Source organism: Astyanax mexicanus, chromosome 16, assembly GCF_023375975.1.
Source record: "Astyanax mexicanus isolate ESR-SI-001 chromosome 16, AstMex3_surface, whole genome shotgun sequence".
Taxonomy (NCBI): domain Eukaryota; kingdom Metazoa; phylum Chordata; class Actinopteri; order Characiformes; family Acestrorhamphidae; genus Astyanax; species Astyanax mexicanus.
This window is the reverse complement of record NC_064423.1, coordinates 7476673-7495187: the sequence shown is the minus strand read 5'-3', so window position 1 is coordinate 7495187 and position 18515 is coordinate 7476673. Positions and strand designations below refer to the sequence as shown.

The following is an 18515-nucleotide window of genomic DNA, read 5'->3' as shown; positions in this document are numbered from 1 at the left end:
CAGTCCTGAGCGCTAGCTAGCTCCGTCACACTGAACTAGCATAATTAGCCAGTTAGCTTACTCGAGCAGCTAACTACAATGCTTCAGTCCTTAAACACGGTGCAAAACACAATTATAACTCACGTAACACTGCTTAACCGAGATAATATATCTTGGTCTCACCCTTATTACTGAAATAAAGGGTTGTTACACTCAAAATATAACTTTTTGCTCCACTTTCTTGTACTTCTCCTACTAGTTCCCTCTCCTCTCTCCCTCGTCTCCCGCGCTCTCCCCCGCACACTCCCCTCCTGCTCCCTCAAGTCCCTCCCCCACCAATCAGAACAGAGGAATCTTGACAGACACAGTATTTATCCAATAGTTAACTCTGACTGCTCTCCAAAACATTAGGAACAAGTTGCAGTCTAACTAACTTACTGATTCTTAAAGTGACAGTGTCTAATAGAACTGATTTACACAGTAAAAACATTAAAGGGTATATTTTTGCCCAGGGCTACACTCTCCCCCTTCTAGAATTTTGATGTCCTCATCAAACGTGAGGGTGAGCTACTGTTAAGCTTACATAAGCTAGCTATAGTTTTTGTTTGGTTTTCTTTGCACAACCAGAACACAAAGCCATAGGGTGACACCATATAGTTTGGCTTGAGCAGTTCTTGGCATCTAAATAGGTGCCATATCCTACCAACACACCCATGCTCAGAGTGTTGAGGGGATAACTTGATGGTTCCCCAAGCTCATCATAGGTAAGTCTTTGTACTGGTCTCTTTTCTCTACTTGGCCTTGTGCTTGGCATGTCCGCTTCGACACTCTCCTGTACACTCTCAGCTTCGACTCCTCCTGCTAGATCAGTCTCTGGAAAAGGATCCAAAGTTGGATTTGTCTCAGCATCCACAACTTCAGGAGTATGATCAGTATCATCTCTTGTCTCAACAGCTCTTTCAGTGCAGTTTGCTGAAGATATCTTGTGACCATCAGTGGCACTTGATTCTTGAACTCTAGCACGCAGATCAGGACACTGCAGTAAGTCATGCAATATCTGTTCACTGTCAAAGGCCACAGGATAAAAAGTTACAATTTCAGAATCCTCTGATTCATCAGCGCTTAGTACGACCTCTCTATCTTGAAGCTCACCACCAGAAGCTGTCTGGCTCTCTCTTTGTCTCTGCTGTCTTCTTGTCACAGGTCTTTTAGGCAGACTTTGTGCGTCTTCATCCACCGGCATTCTTACCAGACATCCAATAGGCAGCAGATGATTTCGATGAACTGTTTTCACCTCTCCACCACCACTTTCTGGCTTGACTCTGTAGACAGGCAGATTTTCCATCTTTCCAACAACGACATATGGCATGATTCTCCACTTGTTCTGTAACTTGTGCTTGCCTGTGACACCAAAGTTTCTGAGTAACACACGGTCTCCTTTCGCCAAGACCTGCTCCTTTACCAATCTGTCGTAGAATTTCTTGTTCCGTTCATGGTTCTTCACAGCTGCATCCGTGGCCAGCTTGTACGCATCATGAAGTTCCGATCTCAGCCTCGCAACATAGTTCTGGTAAGAAATGTTATCTTCACCTTCAGGACCAACCCCGAAACAAAGATCCACAGGGAGACGAGCCTCTCTGCCAAACATGAGCAGGTAAGGGGAGTAGCCAGTGGCATCGTTACGTGTGCAGTTGTAAGCATGCACTAACTGACTGATCTTCTGGCTCCACCTTTGCTTCTGTCTTGGATCTAGAGTGCCTAACATGGAGAGCAATGTTCTGTTGAACCTCTCTGGTTGAGGGTCTCCCTGGGGGTGATAAGGTGTAGTGCGAGATTTTCGGATGCCCAACATTCTCAGAAGCTCATGGATCAACTTGGACTCGAAATCACGCCCTTGGTCTGAGTGTATCCGAGCCGGAAGACCATAATGAACAAAGTACTTCTCAAACAGAACTTTGGCAACAGTGGAAGCTTTCTGGTCTTTTGTCGGGAAGGCCTGTGCGTAACGGGTGAAACTATCAGTCACCACAAGTATACTGCCAAATCCCTGAGTATCTGGCTCGAGTGATAAGAAGTCGATGCACACTAGGTCTAATGGGCCTTGGCTCGGGATCTTATTCAGAGGAGCTGCTCTCTGAGGTAAGGTTTTCCGGGCAATGCATCGCCCACAGTTCTTGACATACTGCTCGATGTCAGCGCTCATCTTCGGCCAATAGAACCGGTTTCTTATCAGCTCAGCTGTCTTCTCTACACCTAAATGGCCACACTCATCATGGAGGGATCTCAACACCATGGGAAAGTAGACCTTGGGTAAGACGAGCTGTCTCACGTCTGTGCCTAGTGTCCTCTTCACAACTCTGTAGAGTAATCCATCAATTATTCTCAACCGTGGTCCTTCTCTTCTCAGCAACGCAGTCTCACGTGACTCTCCCTTGTCACCCATTTGCAAGCTCCCCTCAATGAGGGATTTCTTGATTGGTGCAATTATGGGATCTGAGTCTTGGGCGTTTTTAAGGTGAGTTGAACTTTGCAGCTCTAAACAACCAGTGTTCAAATGAGTTGGGAATGCATAGCAGTCTGGGATGGCAGCAGGAGCGATTCCCAGAAACACAGCACAGTTGGGGGAAATTCCATCCTGTGCACAGCGCACTTGCTTGCAGAGAGCTTTAATGCTGTCAGAGGACATGTCTCGCCATTCCCCACTCTCCTTGGAGAACACGTTTCTGGACAGAGAGTCTGCATCAATATTGTGACACCCTGGCCTGTACTGGACTGTGAAATTATATGCTGAGAGTGCAGCAAGCCAGCGATGACCAGTCGCATTTAACTTTGCAGTGGTGAGAACGTATGTTAGGGGGTTGTTATCAGTTCTAACGGTGAAGCTTGCCCCATACAGATAATCATGAAACTTGTCAACCACCGCCCATTTTAATGCTAGGAATTCAAGCTGGTGGACGGGGTAGTTCTTCTCTGACGAACTGAGCTTTCTGCTTGCAAAAGCAACTGGCCTGAGCCCCTCTGGGTACTCTTGGTTCAGAACAGCACCTAAACCATGCAGACTGGCATCTATATGGAGAACATAGGGCTTGGCTGGGTCGGCGAAAGCAAGAACAGGTGCATGAGTGAGGCAGTGAATTATCTGGTTGAACGCTTGGGTGCATGACTCATCCCACCGGTCACCAAAAGGTTCTTTGATCTTGAAGTAGGTTTTGTCACCTGCAGTCTTGGATGACTTTCTGCCCTTCTGTGTGGGTGGGTATCCCTTGGTCAACTCTGTGAGAGGTCGGACGATGATGGAATAGCTTTTAATGAAACGTCGATAATACCCACAGAACCCCAAGAATGACTGAAGAGAAGCAAGATCAGTGGGTTGCTTCCAGGCAGCCACTGCCTCAATCTTAGCAGGATCTGTTGCAATGCCCTGCTCCGACACAATGTGTCCCACATATGTCACTTGGGAACGACAGAACTGACACTTATCGATGGACAACTTCAGCCCACTTTCCTCCAATCTGTCAAGGACTTTCAGTAAGCGTTCTTCATGCTCTGCCAAGCTTTTCCCGAACACGATCAGGTCATCGAGGTATACTATCACTTCCAGCATGTGCATGTCACCTACTGCCCTCTCCATGAGACGTTGAAAGGTCGCTGGGGCCCCAGTGACCCCTTGTGGCATTCTCTGGAACTGAAAGAATCCGAGTGGGCATATGAAAGCAGTCTTCTCTTTGTCTTCATCTGCCATAGGGATCTGATAGTATCCACTACGTAAATCCAGAACAGAGAACCACTTACTACCACTTAAACAATCCAGTGCTTCATCAATACGTGGTACGACATACTGATCAGGAATGGTGTGTCGATTCAAAGTCCTGTAGTCCACACACATGCGTAACTGGCCAGACTTCTTTCTTGCCAGGACGATGGGAGATGCATAAGGGCTCCTTGACTCCTTTATGATTCCTGCAGCTAACAGGCCTTGCAAGTGTCGACGCAGATCATCTAGGTCAGCAGGCGCTATACGGCGGGACCTCTCCCGGAATGGCTTATCATCACGCAGTCTAATTCTATGCTCCACCCCTCTTGCCAGACCAACATCCCATTCCTCCAATGAGAAGACGTTTACTCTTTGTGCTAGTTTCTTAGAAAGTCTCTCTTTCCACTCTTCTGGAATCGGTGAGTTGGCAAAATCAAATACCACAGGGTCTATTTGTTGACGAACCTTTGACTTGTCTGGCTGTGCTACTGTTACAGTGTCTACTGCCTGAAGGTGAGCGAGGATAGTACCAGACGGAATGGAAACATCTTTAAGAGACTCATTCCTCAGCATGACTAAGAATTTGTTCTTGTCCAGTGTGGATGAGAACAACACTGTGGGCTGTACTAACACACTTGTGGGCAGAGCAAACGATGAAGCACGCTCTGTGATGAGGATACTCTTCTCCAGTGACTGAGTTTCTTTGACTTTACAAATTGCAATGTGGTCACTTGTGGCAGGAACAACTAGAGGACCAGGCCCAGGCCATCTAACATCAGCCACTCTGTCCCCAGCAGAAGCAGCAGCTCTTGTACTTGGGCTGGGTTGCACTGTAGATGGAGCAACAGCACATACTCTCATAGAGCACGCTTGGTCGGAATTGGACTTTTTGTTGACTGAGTTGAAAGGACGAATTGTGTGAACATTGGTGCCCAGTAGAATTGGCACACTATCAGAACAACGAGGATCAGGGCACACTAGAGCAAGAACAGTGATGGGCCCTTTAATGCTGGACATGTTCTTTGGAAGTTCTAAGTCAACTTGGATGTAGCCACGGTATGGATAACTATCATCAGAGCCACTCAGACCCCAGATGAACAGACCACTCAACGGATGAAGAGGCTTGTGAGCTAGATGCTGTGAATACCAGCTTTCAAAGACAATTGTCACTTGTGAGCCACTATCGATGAGAGCAGTACACGGCTTTCCAGCAACTTTCACTTGGACCAAAGATGGAGGTCCTACTAACCCTCTGGGTATACAGTTTGACTTTCCTCTTACAACCCCTCGGTTTACATGGATCTTGGAGGAGTCTTCCTCAGAACAAACTGTTGATTCTCTCTTTCCATCCTTTGCGGCATGCCGTGCATGAATGAATTTCTGAATCACCTTCTGAGGGTCTTCTGGAGCTTGACACTTGGCTGATACATGTCCATCATCACCACAACGATAGCAGAAAAAGTCACTGTGGCTTCGGGTTGACAATGAGCTTGACTGGTTGAAATTGGAAGATGGCAGCTTGTGAGCAGACCTCTCAGTGGCTGGCTTGACGGCCATTACTTTGACCTGTTTACGCAGCTTCTTCACTTCTTTTTTCAAAGCATTCACTTTCTTGTCATCCCCTGAGGATTCAGTCTTAAAACTAGGGGGCAAATGCACTTCAGCAGCTAAGGTTTGTACTGGCTGCAGAGAAGTGTAGTCACTAACTTGTTGTCTCAATTCTCTTATCTCATCTTGAAGACCTTGCATCTCATTTGAATGTGCCCTCGCACTCTTCACTTGGACAGATGTCATTGTTGAACTCAGCTTGTTTCGTGAAGCTTCATATCCTTCTTCTAAGCGGATTTCATTCAACAGCTGTAAGAAATTAGGCGGACTGTTCCTCCTTTCTCTTAGTCTCAGATTCAAAAGCATCAGGTCAGATGCAGTTGCACCTTTAATGAGTTGTTCTAGACGTGCTCCATTAGCAGCAGAGGCTGGGAGACCACCTCTCTGTACAACTTTGTTCAGAGCTTTCTCAATACGTCTTAGAAATTCAGAAAGTTTTTCCCCTGGTTTCTGGCAAAGGTGCCTGAATGCAAAGTAAAGCTCCTCCCCAGTCTCTGGGGTGCCAAAAGCATTCTCAATAGCATCAATGTACTCTCGGGAGGATGCATCTGAGTCGTTGAATCGAACAGCCTGCGCAATTTCAGATGCTGGACCTTTCAGGCTCTCCAAAATTCGCATTCGTTTCTCTTTATCTGGTCTTTCACAGGTGTCAACCATAAGACGGGCTTGCTCTAACCAGCTGTCTAGCTGCTCTTCACCAAGTGGAGTAGGCATGACTCCAGAGAACGTACGTAATCTCCTATATGCACTGCTCTCACCTGAGAATCTGCCTTGCTTGTCCATCAATTCTCCAACTGCTCGAATGATGGCATCAGGTGTACATGTCTGCGTTAGTTCTGCTTGGCTCAAAACAGGGTTCCTATCTGGTTTGTCTCGCTCAGTTGTGCCCTCTGCTGAGGCTCCAACCAATCTCCAAGGCCTATCAGTGCCTGAAGGCAGCACATCTAGTGGTAGTCTCTTGACATTCACTTTTTCACGACATTCACACAGGACTGTTAAACTCTCCAGCTGGGGATCATACATCCTGCCTCGCACTCTGACTCGTCCAAGTGTTTTTACAGACTCGAGGGTTTCTTCAATGAAGCTGACTTCGATGTCGTCAGGAATGTCTTTCACCAACAAGGCATTTTCAGGGTTGATGCCTTCCCCTTTACACCAATGGTGAAGTTGTGCCATGCTCTGGGTTGTGACTAACTTTGTCAGACTGTAAATATTCAGATTGTTTTTAAATTATTTTAAATCTGACTAGCTGCGATAAAGGCTCAGAACTCAAATGAAATATTTCAAATACTGTTTATGGACTGTATTAGAAGAAACTTTAAAGCTTAAATGAAACTAGTGTGTCTGGTTTTACTAAACTATTTTATATCACTATTTTACAATATCACCTTACAGTAATTCCCTTTTAATAACTTAGTTCTTTGGGATTTTAAGATCTTATACTACAAACTTATTTTAACCATCCCAGCGGTGCCTCCATTTTATGTAGCACTCGTGCCCACTATCTGGTGATACTTCTCTATATATCTATAGCGGGTGAGGCTAGGGTTCGATGTTAAGAATTAGTGTTCAGATTTTAAACACAAAATAAAATATCCAACTTGTATTATTAATGAATAGTTAAAGATAAATGAATTAAACCAGACACAACTTTTAGGGTTTTATGAATTAGCTTTATAGATGTATATTTCTTATTATTTCTTATTATCTCAATGTTATGTTTTAGGGTTTATATATTATTATAAAATATATAAAATACAATATTATATTTAAATAAACCCCACAACTCACAATTTAAGAAGAACAAACACAAAATACACAAAATAAAGTGCTTAAACCTTAAATAAAATTGTCTTCAGTAAAGAAATAAGGTGGTAACAAATTAAATAAAAAACAGAGCTCTGACCTTCTCACTGTACGAAATATCGCAGCTTATTTCAGCTCATAAACACCCCTTAAAACTGGAATGTAGCTTTCTTGAAAGTATACTGTAATGAAGTTAAGCTAAGACTTAACTTTATCAATTTCACTCAGAGAATTAACACTTTCTGCTGACTTAACTCAGAATTATACACAAAATAGAGAATTAAACTTATCTAGTGAGGGGCGCCCCACACACACACACACACACACTCCAAAATAACAAATGTTGCAGGCCTGTATGATGCTTGGGTGCGGCGTGGCTACTCGGCTAGCCCCTTCAGAAACTTGGGAGATGTTTAGCTTACAGTTCGGAGTCTTTAAGAGAACAGGAACGGAGAACCAGGCGGATCAGAGGCACGGTGGAGGCAGAAATCTTCGTCAGAGGACCCACACTGCTTTACCTGGTCACAGGGGGTCTATCTGACCTTGGCTACGGTGTCGTCTTCCCGCCCGAACCACGCAGAGTGAATCAGTCCTGAGCGCTAGCTAGCTCCGTCACACTGAACTAGCATAATTAGCCAGTTAGCTTACTCGAGCAGCTAACTACAATGCTTCAGTCCTTAAACACGGTGCAAAACACAATTATAACTCACGTAACACTGCTTAACCGAGATAATATATCTTGGTCTCACCCTTATTACTGAAATAAAGGGTTGTTACACTCAAAATATAACTTTTTGCTCCACTTTCTTGTACTTCTCCTACTAGTTCCCTCTCCTCTCTCCCTCGTCTCCCGCGCTCTCCCCCGCACACTCCCCTCCTGCTCCCTCAAGTCCCTCCCCCACCAATCAGAACAGAGGAATCTTGACAGACACAGTATTTATCCAATAGTTAACTCTGACTGCTCTCCAAAACATTAGGAACAAGTTGCAGTCTAACTAACTTACTGATTCTTAAAGTGACAGTGTCTAATAGAACTGATTTACACAGTAAAAACATTAAAGGGTATATTTTTGCCCAGGGCTACACAGGTATACAGTGAATAGTGAATATTTGAGTAATGTTCGAATCCAGATTATGAGAAGCAACAACTACTCAACTAAATAAAGAATAAAAAAAATACTTGGTCAGTCAATCCTCTAGTGTAGTCACAAAGACCATTGAAAACATTATGATGAAACTGGCTCTCATCAGGACCACGTCAGGAAAGCAAAGGAAGAGCGAGAGTTTCCTCTGTTGTACAGGATAAGTTGATCAGAGTTACCAGCCTCAGAAAAATGACAAGTTAACAAACAGCTCCCCAGATAAGAGTATCTAAATACTTCTTCACAGAGTATTTATTTGGTTTGTTTAACACTGTTTTTAAGTTACTACATGATTCCTTCAGTATTTATTGAGAGTGTAGAAAAATAATAATAAAAGCACTGAATGATTGGTTTTGTGTATGTATGTATAATTTAGTACAGTGTTGTTCTGAGAGCGGAAGGTCATTATATTATGTTTTAATATTAATATATTGTTTATAATTAAATGCTGAACTATGGATTAAATCTCAGGAAGATCTGTCAGAAACAGAGATAAAAGGTCATATCTCAGCTTTGTTTTTTTTAACGTGTTCTTTAAAATAAAGATGATGTTTTCTCGTCTTGCTTCCCGAAATGTTGAAATGTTTCTTTTTCTCTTTTGTAATCAGTTTTATAATATTAGATATTAGAGTATCTTCGATCTGATACGATCTCAGTACACACACCACCTGAACACACATCACCACAATCACACTCATACTCACACTCACCGCCTCACTACACTCTCACTACACTCACTATCCTCATCCTCAGCTCTTCCCCTCAGCATCAGCACCAGCATCAGCATCCCCCGCAGAGCTGTTGTTACCAGGCAGCCAGCATCACAGCGGCGATGACTAAAGGCAGTCACGGCCCATTTCCCGGTATTTATCATCCCCGCGCTGCGTTTAACCTTGGCGCGCAGTCCGCGGCATCAGCCCGGGCCTGTGAAGCAAGTCCGACTTCAAACGGAGGGAAGATTAAGCGAGCGTTAGGCATGTTTCAATCCAGCGCGCTTCCCTTCATCTGGCCATGGGAAAGTGCTTCAAGTGCACCTTAATTGGGTCCTTCTGAAGGTGAGCCGCTTCCGTATCTTAAAGTGAGACATCCTACACAGCAGATTAAACCCACGGCGCAAAGAACACGCAGAAAAATGCGCAGGAAAAAAAGAGAAAATTACGGGTTATAATTTGTTATTATGTGCATTCTGGTGGTGTACGCTTTTAAAGATGGCTCCGAAGGGAAAGCTGTATTTATGTGTCGGCTGAAGTGATGCACCATAACCCTTAAAACACTGTTATCCTGTCATCCTCATTCAAATGTAAATGTAAATCCCGCATACGCAAAAGAGGGCGGTGCTTAATTCTGTATTCAGTTATTTCTGTATTCAGTTAGCTCTGTAGTCATTGTGCTTCAGTAGAGCCCTTTTTTACACTCTGTCCACAGTGATGAACAGAAAAAAAAGAAGAAAATGCAATTGGTTGCTGAAGTGGAAGCCTATACTATAGAAGATATGGAAATAGATTCTCACTGAAGGCATCAAAACTATGAATGAACACATGTGGAGTTTTATATACTAAACAAAAAATGACCCGGCCTCCACAGTCACCGGACCTGAACCCAATCCAGGTTTGAGGTTTGGGGTGAGCTGAAGCACAGAGAGAAGAAGGCAAAGGGGCAACAAGTGCTAATAAACACCTCTGGGAACTCCTTCCTTCAAGACTGTTGGAAAACCATTTCATTTCAGGTGGCCACCTCTTGAAGCTCATTGAGAGAATGATGCCAAGAGTGTGCAAAGCAGTAATCAGAGCAAAGGGGGGCTATTTTGAAGAAACTAGAATATAAAACATGTTTTTTTGCTAAGTACATAGAACTCCACATGTGTTCATTCATTTTTACATCTACAATGTAAATAGTCATGAAAATAAATAAAGAAAACGCATTGAAAAAGAGAAGGTATGTCCAAACTTTTGGCCTGCACTGTATACAAGAACCCGATGAGGCAATGGGCACCAAAACCACATATCAAAAAAAAACATTCCAGGGTCAAAACCAAGCATTTTCAAAGGCAAATCCAATGAACGGTCCTGATGAAAGCCAGTTTTATTGTTAAAATGTTTTTGATGGTCTATGTTTTTAGAATGAAAGACCTTCATTTTTTCTTAAAGTATTTTTAACCTTTATTTAGTTGAGTAGTTGTTGCTTCTCATAATATGAGATATTAGAACATTACTCAAATATTCACTATTCATATATATATATATATGTATACCTGTAACTCTACCTCTTCACTACTTTACTTTAACTGATGCTCTCAAACACTTTATTAAGAGACAAGAAATTAACTCTTGATGAGTTCAGCACAGCTGTTAACTGACAGCCTGAATTGCAGGTGACTCTACCTCATAATAAAACTGACTGAGGAATTCCAGCAGAGATGTTCAAAGTCATCTAAACAAGAGGGAATACTGATTGGTTCGTTTTTCTTCATAGTTTGGAGGAGTTTAGTATTAATCTACAATGCAGAAAACACTAAATTTAAGTTGTCTCAAAACTTTTGAGTGGTACGTTTTTTTGTATCTTCTGTTATCCCCCAGACCTGTGCAGGTCTTTCTGGAGGTGCTGCAGAGCGAGACCTCGGTTTTTGCTTCCAGTCGCTGTTTTTATCTCCGCTCGGAGAAGCTGTTTGATGCCTGGCAGGAGGAAGAGATCAGCCTGGCTCTCTGATGCCGTGCCCTCGTGACTCCCTCGTGAGAAAGTGTGTGTATGTGAGTGAAATGGTGAGCGCTACAGGCACTGATCAAGAATAATGCTGTGGACGGCTGCAGTGAGTCAGGGTCGGGGATTCTGGCCTGGACTCCGGAGGGCAGCGGCTGAATGATGTGTACAGAGGAGTAACTAGATTTACAGATGGAGAAATACACCCATGATTTATATGAGTTATGTTGGCTAAAGCCTGGATATAAGGTAATAATATATAAAATATAACATGTCCCGGACCCTGTAGGGTTAGTTTATTTACTGATCTGCAGTGTTATTAACCCTTTGAAGGCTAGGCTGTTTTGGTGTGTTTTTTGTATCAGTTTTTGATTTTTTCAGATCTCTCTCTTTCAGGTCTTATAACACAGTAATTATATCAGACAGACACATGCCCTGATCTATTTTACTCCAGAAGACATACGGCTGCTCAAAAATATCATCATTTAAAATGTAAAAGGAAGCAGAATTGTTATATTTTCCTGGAACTGATCATGTTCTGCTCAAAATTTTACCAAGCACCTTTTTTTTTTTTTTTTTTTTTTTTTGAATGTATATACTTTAAATATATTCACACCTAAGATATCTTTACGACTGTTTATGAGTTAAAAGCATAAGAATATTGATGATTTTACATTGATTTTTCATTACATGGCTTATTAATTATTACTTTGATAAAATCCATGGAGAAACAGCATCAGGCGGATTTATTTTTCTTGATAATCAATAATCACACCTCTAGGATACAGTACATGTAGATACTAAAAACCTGATACTCAGAGCAGCCTATACCTTTCAGTATTTTGAGGATCAGGAAACACCAAGAAAACTATAAAAATGTACATTTTTTAGTCTAAAAATTATTTTAGTGCAAAATAAAAAGTAATAAATAATAAAGTAAAATAATAAGAACTATATAAAGTAGTGCGCACATCATAACTAGCTTTAGTTTGAGTAAAGCAGGTAGTTTCACACTTTTTCTGTGGACACTTTTGAGTCTTTATTTACTGATATAATTTGGTTTGAAACATCATATAAATATGTTTGAAGCACTAAAGGTAAGTAATAATAAATATAACTGTTTGAAGTAACCTTTTCAACGAAAAAAAAGGATTTAGTTATTTTATTAGAATTTAGTGTGTTTTTTTCAGCATTTTTAAAAACCACAGTTTAACCCTTAGGAGAAATAAAACAAGGATATTGTTATTTAATTAGAATTTAGCATGTTTTTAGCATTTACAAAAAAAAAACAGCTTAACCCCATAGGGGACAAAAAACAATGATTTTGTTATTTTATTAGAATTTAGTGTGTTTGTTTTGCATTTTTTAAAAGCACAATTAAAACTTTTGTTTTATTTTTTTACAATTTAGTATTTTTTTTAGCATTTTTAGAGACCACAGTTGAACAGTTTTGTTATTTTTTAAGAATTTAGTATGTTTTTTAGCATTTTTAAAGGCCAATGTTTAACCCTTTAAGAAATAAAAAACAAGGATTTTGTTATTTTATTAGAATTTAGTGCATTTAAGCATTTTTAAAGACCACAAAATTTTTTTTACATGACTTTTTTTAAATAATTATATATATATATATATATATATATATATATATATTACTTATTACAAGCTATGTAACTACTGTGTAACTACTGAAATATTGCCTTGTTACAGATTAACTCTTGACATATTGGCAGCTCTAGTGCTGATGCAATTTTATTGGCTTATAAAAATTTAATTGGCTGATTCATGCTATATTTTGATGGGCAACACGTCCAATAATGTCCATTGTAATGGACGCAGGGTCTGAAAGGGATAATTGTCCTGTTTTTGTGAGTAGATATGATGCTATAGACAGTGTGTCTGTTTTGTGATGCAAACAGGAGTGGTATTGTTTTACTGTAAGTCATCCTACCCATGCTAAACATGAGTCAAATTGCCTGGGTCAAATCTGTTCCCATTTTTCTTATGTTTTATTTATTTATTACTTATATTTTGGGCTTGGCTATTGCTTCTGCTTATTCCAGGCCTTGTTACACAAAGCCTCATTTTCTTTCTCATACATATAAACAAACCCAACACACACACACACACACACATTCCCAAATATATTCAGAATCCCCCTGTTTCTATCTACTCTACTTCTCTATATATTTTCCAACTCATAAGCAGCGCTGCAGCAGAACCACGGCTCAGCACTGGCTTACTGGGAGACGCTGGACCAGTATCAATGCTGTGTTTTAATGGGCAGTACACAGATATAACTGGACCCACATCTGAGCTTATATATATATATATATATATATATATATATATATATATATATATATATATATATATATATATATATATACACTGAAAAAAATGAGTAAAAATTTACTTAAAAAAAGTTTCGCATCTTTCTGCATTCACTTTTTTTAAGTAAATTTAATTTCAGATAAATTTAAGTAACTTCAACTTCAATCCTTTCTTTTAGTAAACTTTACTTCATTTATTTTTACTAAATCAATCCTTTCTTTTAGTAAACTTTACTTCATTTATTTTTACTGAATCAATCCTTTCTTTTAGTAAACTTTACTTCATTTATTTTTACTGAATCAATCCTTTCTTTTAGTAAACTTTACTTCATTTATTTTTACTGAATCAATCCTTTCTTTTAGTAAACTTTACTTCATTTATTTTTACTGAATCAATCATTTCTTTTAGTAAACTTTACTTCATTTATTTTTACTGAATCAATCCTTTCTTTTAGTAAACTTTACTTCATTTCTGCATACAATATTACCTAATTACAATTACTTCATTTATACAATATTACTCAAATAATTTATGATACATAATATATTATAATTCCTGAAGTTTAAATATTTTTAGTTAAAACACACATATTACACTGTCTCAACACATGGATGACATGCAATACATTCTTTATACTAGTATACTAAAAATAATGTTTTACATGCCATACATGTGTTGAGACAGTGAGACTTGGTCTGTTTATATAATTGAATATGTGTTTTAACTAAATATGTGTTTTGTTTTTAAGAATTACAGTTTTGTTTACTGATCTTAGCTTAGATTTTACAGGTCTCACCACACAGCAGAGAGCCCTGCTGAATTAGAAGGAAAACATGGCGACACGCCTGTTCCTTACTAGTGTCGCATAATCTGCCTTATAAACCGGTGCACCTTATGTATCAAAATAGACCAGAAAATAGACATTTATTAATAGTGCATCTTATAATCTGGTGCACCTTAAAGTGCTAAAAAAAAAAACGGCAACATAAAAGTGTCAGAGCCCTTAAATGGTTAGATCTCTTTATGTGAGAGTAATTTTGTGCAAAGAACTTCTGTTCTAACTTTCTTAATGTACCTAATAAATCTCCATAAATCCAGGAAGTTTTGTTTGCAACTTCTGTGTTACTGGGGAGGCTTTTTACTCCTTTAACAAGTGCTGTTTTAGGCCTAATATTAATCCTCACAACAAGGTAGGTGTGCAGGGATTTAGTCATTTACTTATTTATATAATTTCACAGGAGTTTAATATAGATTAAAATAGATTTAAAAAAATGATTTTCAATTGTGATTTAAAACCCAAATGAAACGCAGTGACCTCGTCTCGCTCTCTCATTGCAAATTAAGCCATCAATCTTACGCTTTAACAGTGTTGGGTCAAAGAGGAAGCAAATGAAGCCCACCATTCAACCCCCCAATTTAATTAATAAAATAGAGGGAAGATGGCTCTCTGTGCTTCAATTATTCAGAGGCGTTCCACAGCTTTGATTAATGGATCAGTGTTGGAGGGAGGTGATCTCTCGGCTGGTAATTTATGAGGTAATTTATGACCTGCACAACAGTGGAATTCTGTAAATGTAAGATTTCACTGCTGTCATTAAAGGGGAGGTATGGTATAATTGGGGTCATTCTTTTCAAATTCTATTTATTTTTGTGTCGAAAAAAGCATGGAGCTGAAAACCTGATGTAAATATTGAAAACTGCACTTTGAAAAACGTATTTTTTGCACTATAAGGTGCACTTAAAAGCTTTGCATTTTCCCAAAAATCATCAGAGCTCCTTATAACCCAGTGCTTTTATATATAAATTCTATCAGTCAGGTAGTAATGAGCAGTAAAGCCACTCCACTGAAGTACAGAGTCATACAGGAGTTTCAGTGAAGTTTTAGCATTAGCCGCTAACTGTGCTAAGCACTAGATCTTTCGCTCAGATCGTTCAGAGGTGAGTATTATTACCTGTAGCCTGATGCTAACCCCGGCTAGCACTGCTGGAGCAGCATTAGCATTAGCCACTAACAGCGCTAAGTGCTAGCTCTTTAGCTATTCAGAGGGGAGTATATCAGACTGTAGTCCTACCGTACACTTACTGTGTTAAAACAAGCTACGTGGGACGTCGCCTTGGCTAAGCAGAACACTCAGGGTTCCTCAGTGTAGACATATCAGGCGGCATTTACTAGCTCTAAGCATGGCTAGCGCTAGCCACTAATGCTAATGCTAATGCTGCTGCTTCTACACCCACCCTTAGTGGAAATCTGGAAATCTAAACTTACTGTAAATAAACAGAAGTACTCAAATAAACTGTTTCCAGGAGAGAAATCTGTGTAGATTAATATCCAGCGCTTGCTTGACTTTAAACATATTTTTTTTAAGAATTACAGTTTTACAGTTTACTTAACTTAGCTTTACTTAATTTAGTTACCTCCCCATCACCACCCAGTGGTGCTAAAAATACGATATTTTAATTAAAGTTACTTGAAAAAACACAGAAATGATGTATAAAATTTAAATAACAAATTGTTTTTTGTTTGTTTGTTTGTTTGTTTGTTTTGTTTGTTTTTTTTCAGCAATTTTAACTGCAATAATCTACAAATGGAACGTATTGTCTATATGACATAAAACACATGTTACTGCATTATTTATATATTTTTTCAGAAGACAGTAAATTGATTTCGTTATACAACTGTACATTGATTACATTGAGTTTCTTATTATATATTTTCTGAAGATATATCATAACTGTCCAATGAAAAAAAGTATCTCCAGAACATATAAGATAGATTAACTTTCAATGGAAGTAAAAAACAGTTTATTTTTAGGTTGTTTTGGAGAATTTCTATTGGTCCATTCATGAAGAAACTTTAATTCAGTGAATGGGACAGTTTGTTCACGTTCTGTAGTAAACTAAAAATCATCAAAAATAAAGAGATACTTGTTTTTCATTGGACGGCAACGATATAAAGATGATCACAGTATTTTCTGTGTATGACCCTTTTTTGCCTGACTACTCTCTGGTATGTTGTTTATATTTGCTGCCGTCATGTAACTGACCCTGCCTGTCCCTAACTACTCCGTGACTAGTGTTACTTTATTGTCTTTGGTAGCCACAATGTGTTTAAATAAATGCACAAAAAATGTCACAGTAATTAAGCTGTCTTTTTTGATGTGTTCAAACACCCAGAAAAGTGTGTAATTGCACAGTCTAAATAAAATAAAGAAATTTTGCCATTAAAAAAATGTTATGATTTCTTATCCATTTATTAGTTCTGCATAAAAGCTTAAAAAAGTATAAAGGAACTTCTTCAGACAATCAAACAAGCAGAACTGAGTTTAATGTTTTTTTCTAATATAAAGCAGGGCTTATTAATGTCCTGCAGACCTGTTTATCATGTCTACAGGAAGTCATTGCTGCACAATCCAGCTCCAACTGATACCATTAATGATCTTTCCTCTCTAACAGAATTGTTTACTATCGAACTCGAGTCTTCTGTGGAGCATTTTTTGGGTAAACAAATGAAGTAATTTAAAATAGAAGCCTCATTTATGTTACTGGTAGTGGTGTGTTCAGTGTGGCGGCAGAAAATAGGCAAAAATAAGTGGAGTGAAACAGGGAAGATCTATAAAATGCGGGGAAAAATCTGTTTTGTTGGATGCCAGAATTATATTTGGAATAAAAATAACTTATATTTTTTAATAGAATACTATTCAGTTTCATTAGTTTTTTTTTTTTTTAATGATTCACTTGAACAAGACATCAAAGTGGACATAAACTGGAATAAAGCATTTATGGATGTTTGTATGTTTGCTAGTTGTTATGAAGCACTTATACAGGTATATACAGGCATCATGCAGCTTTATTAACAGTGGTACTAAAAATTAAACATAAAAATAAAACTCTTAGGTCTGATGAGATCGAGATTAACTTATTTAGTTCAGATGGTCCCCATTATGTGTGGTGGTACCCTGGTGAATATTACCAAGACAAATGTCCCTTGCCTACTGTTAAACATGGTGGTGGTAGCATCATGTTTTGGTGCTGCATGAGGAAATTAATTCCAACATTCACTTTGACGTTTCACTTTTTGAATTGAAGCATAATCATCCTCTCCCTTCAGAATAGAGGCTGCATCGCAGTTTTCCAACAAAATAACGACCCAAACATTAACAAAACCAACATGACAACTGCCTTGTTGAGGAAGATGAAGGTAAAGGTGATAAACTGAACAATTAACTCAATTATCTCAAATCTAACTTAATTGAGCACCTGTGGGGCATCCTCAAACAAAAGGTAGAGGAGTGCAAGGTGTCTAACATGTATTGTAGCCTATCTAAGGGTGTTTTCAAACCCGGGTTTGGATCAGAACAACTGGACTGAGACCTGCTAGAGGAAGTGATCTTGGTTTGGTTCCAAATAAACTCTGGAGTGGTTCACTTGTGGTGAGAACGTGATCCAGTCTTGATCAAATATACTCCTTTTATTTGCGCTAAACTGCTGATAAGGCACAGTTAAATCTATATATATATCAGATTTAACTGTTTGAACGCTAGGTGTCAGAAACGGGCCAAAGGGTCTAAAGGCGAAGAGGCTGCGCAGTTGTAGCGCAGAAAAAAGTGCCAAAGTTTAATATTAAGAGATCATGAAATTAAACATCAATTTGAAAAATCTTACTTTACACAACACTGTCAAAGATAAAGATCAGTAAGTCAAGTAAAGTGGTTTGTAAATGAAAGTAATCAGTCAAATCTATTATTTAAAGTGGTACATTTCATTATTTGTTCATTATCTGGACACCCCTGATATATGCGCTATAACACAGAATCTTCTCACTATGTTTACTTTCTTTCTCCTGCGCCAGACATCTTTGACCAATCAGAGGAGACTCTGATGTGCTTGTGTCGTTTGCTGATGTGTATTTTAGTGCGTTTAGGTTTTTATGCCTGTGTAAAACCAAACTAAACAGAAGGAGAAACTGAAGCTCCAAGTAAACAATAAACTCATCAACTGATCCGGATCATAGAAACTTTCACAACTACAGGTATGAAAACGCCCTAAAATGAACTTTTTTATTATCTAGAACTGATGCATCAGTTTTCTATATTTAATATTAATGTTAGTTTAGTAAAAGACAGGCAGTCAGACAGAGGAACAGGTGAAGAAGAGAAGGCCAAAGAAAGGACAGCTCAGATAGACACTGACCGGGTCAT

The 18515-nt window shown here is 39.1% G+C and overlaps 1 protein-coding gene across 1 annotated transcript; it reads right to left on the bottom strand.

Annotated features, from left to right (window-relative positions):
* Nucleotides 1-265: 265 nt before the first annotated feature.
* Nucleotides 266-8003, bottom strand: LOC125782292 (uncharacterized). Its single transcript, XM_049465916.1, has one exon. The coding sequence runs from the start codon at nt 6515-6517 to the stop codon at nt 572-574; it is 5946 nt and encodes a 1981-aa protein (XP_049321873.1). The 5' UTR covers nt 6518-8003; the 3' UTR covers nt 266-571.
* Between the last annotated feature and the right edge of the window lie 10512 nt (nt 8004-18515).

Coding starts and splice junctions, on each gene's coding strand:
- LOC125782292 (XM_049465916.1), bottom strand. CDS start 6,517: ATGGCACAACTTCACCATTGGTGTAAAGGGGAAGGCATCAACCCTGAA.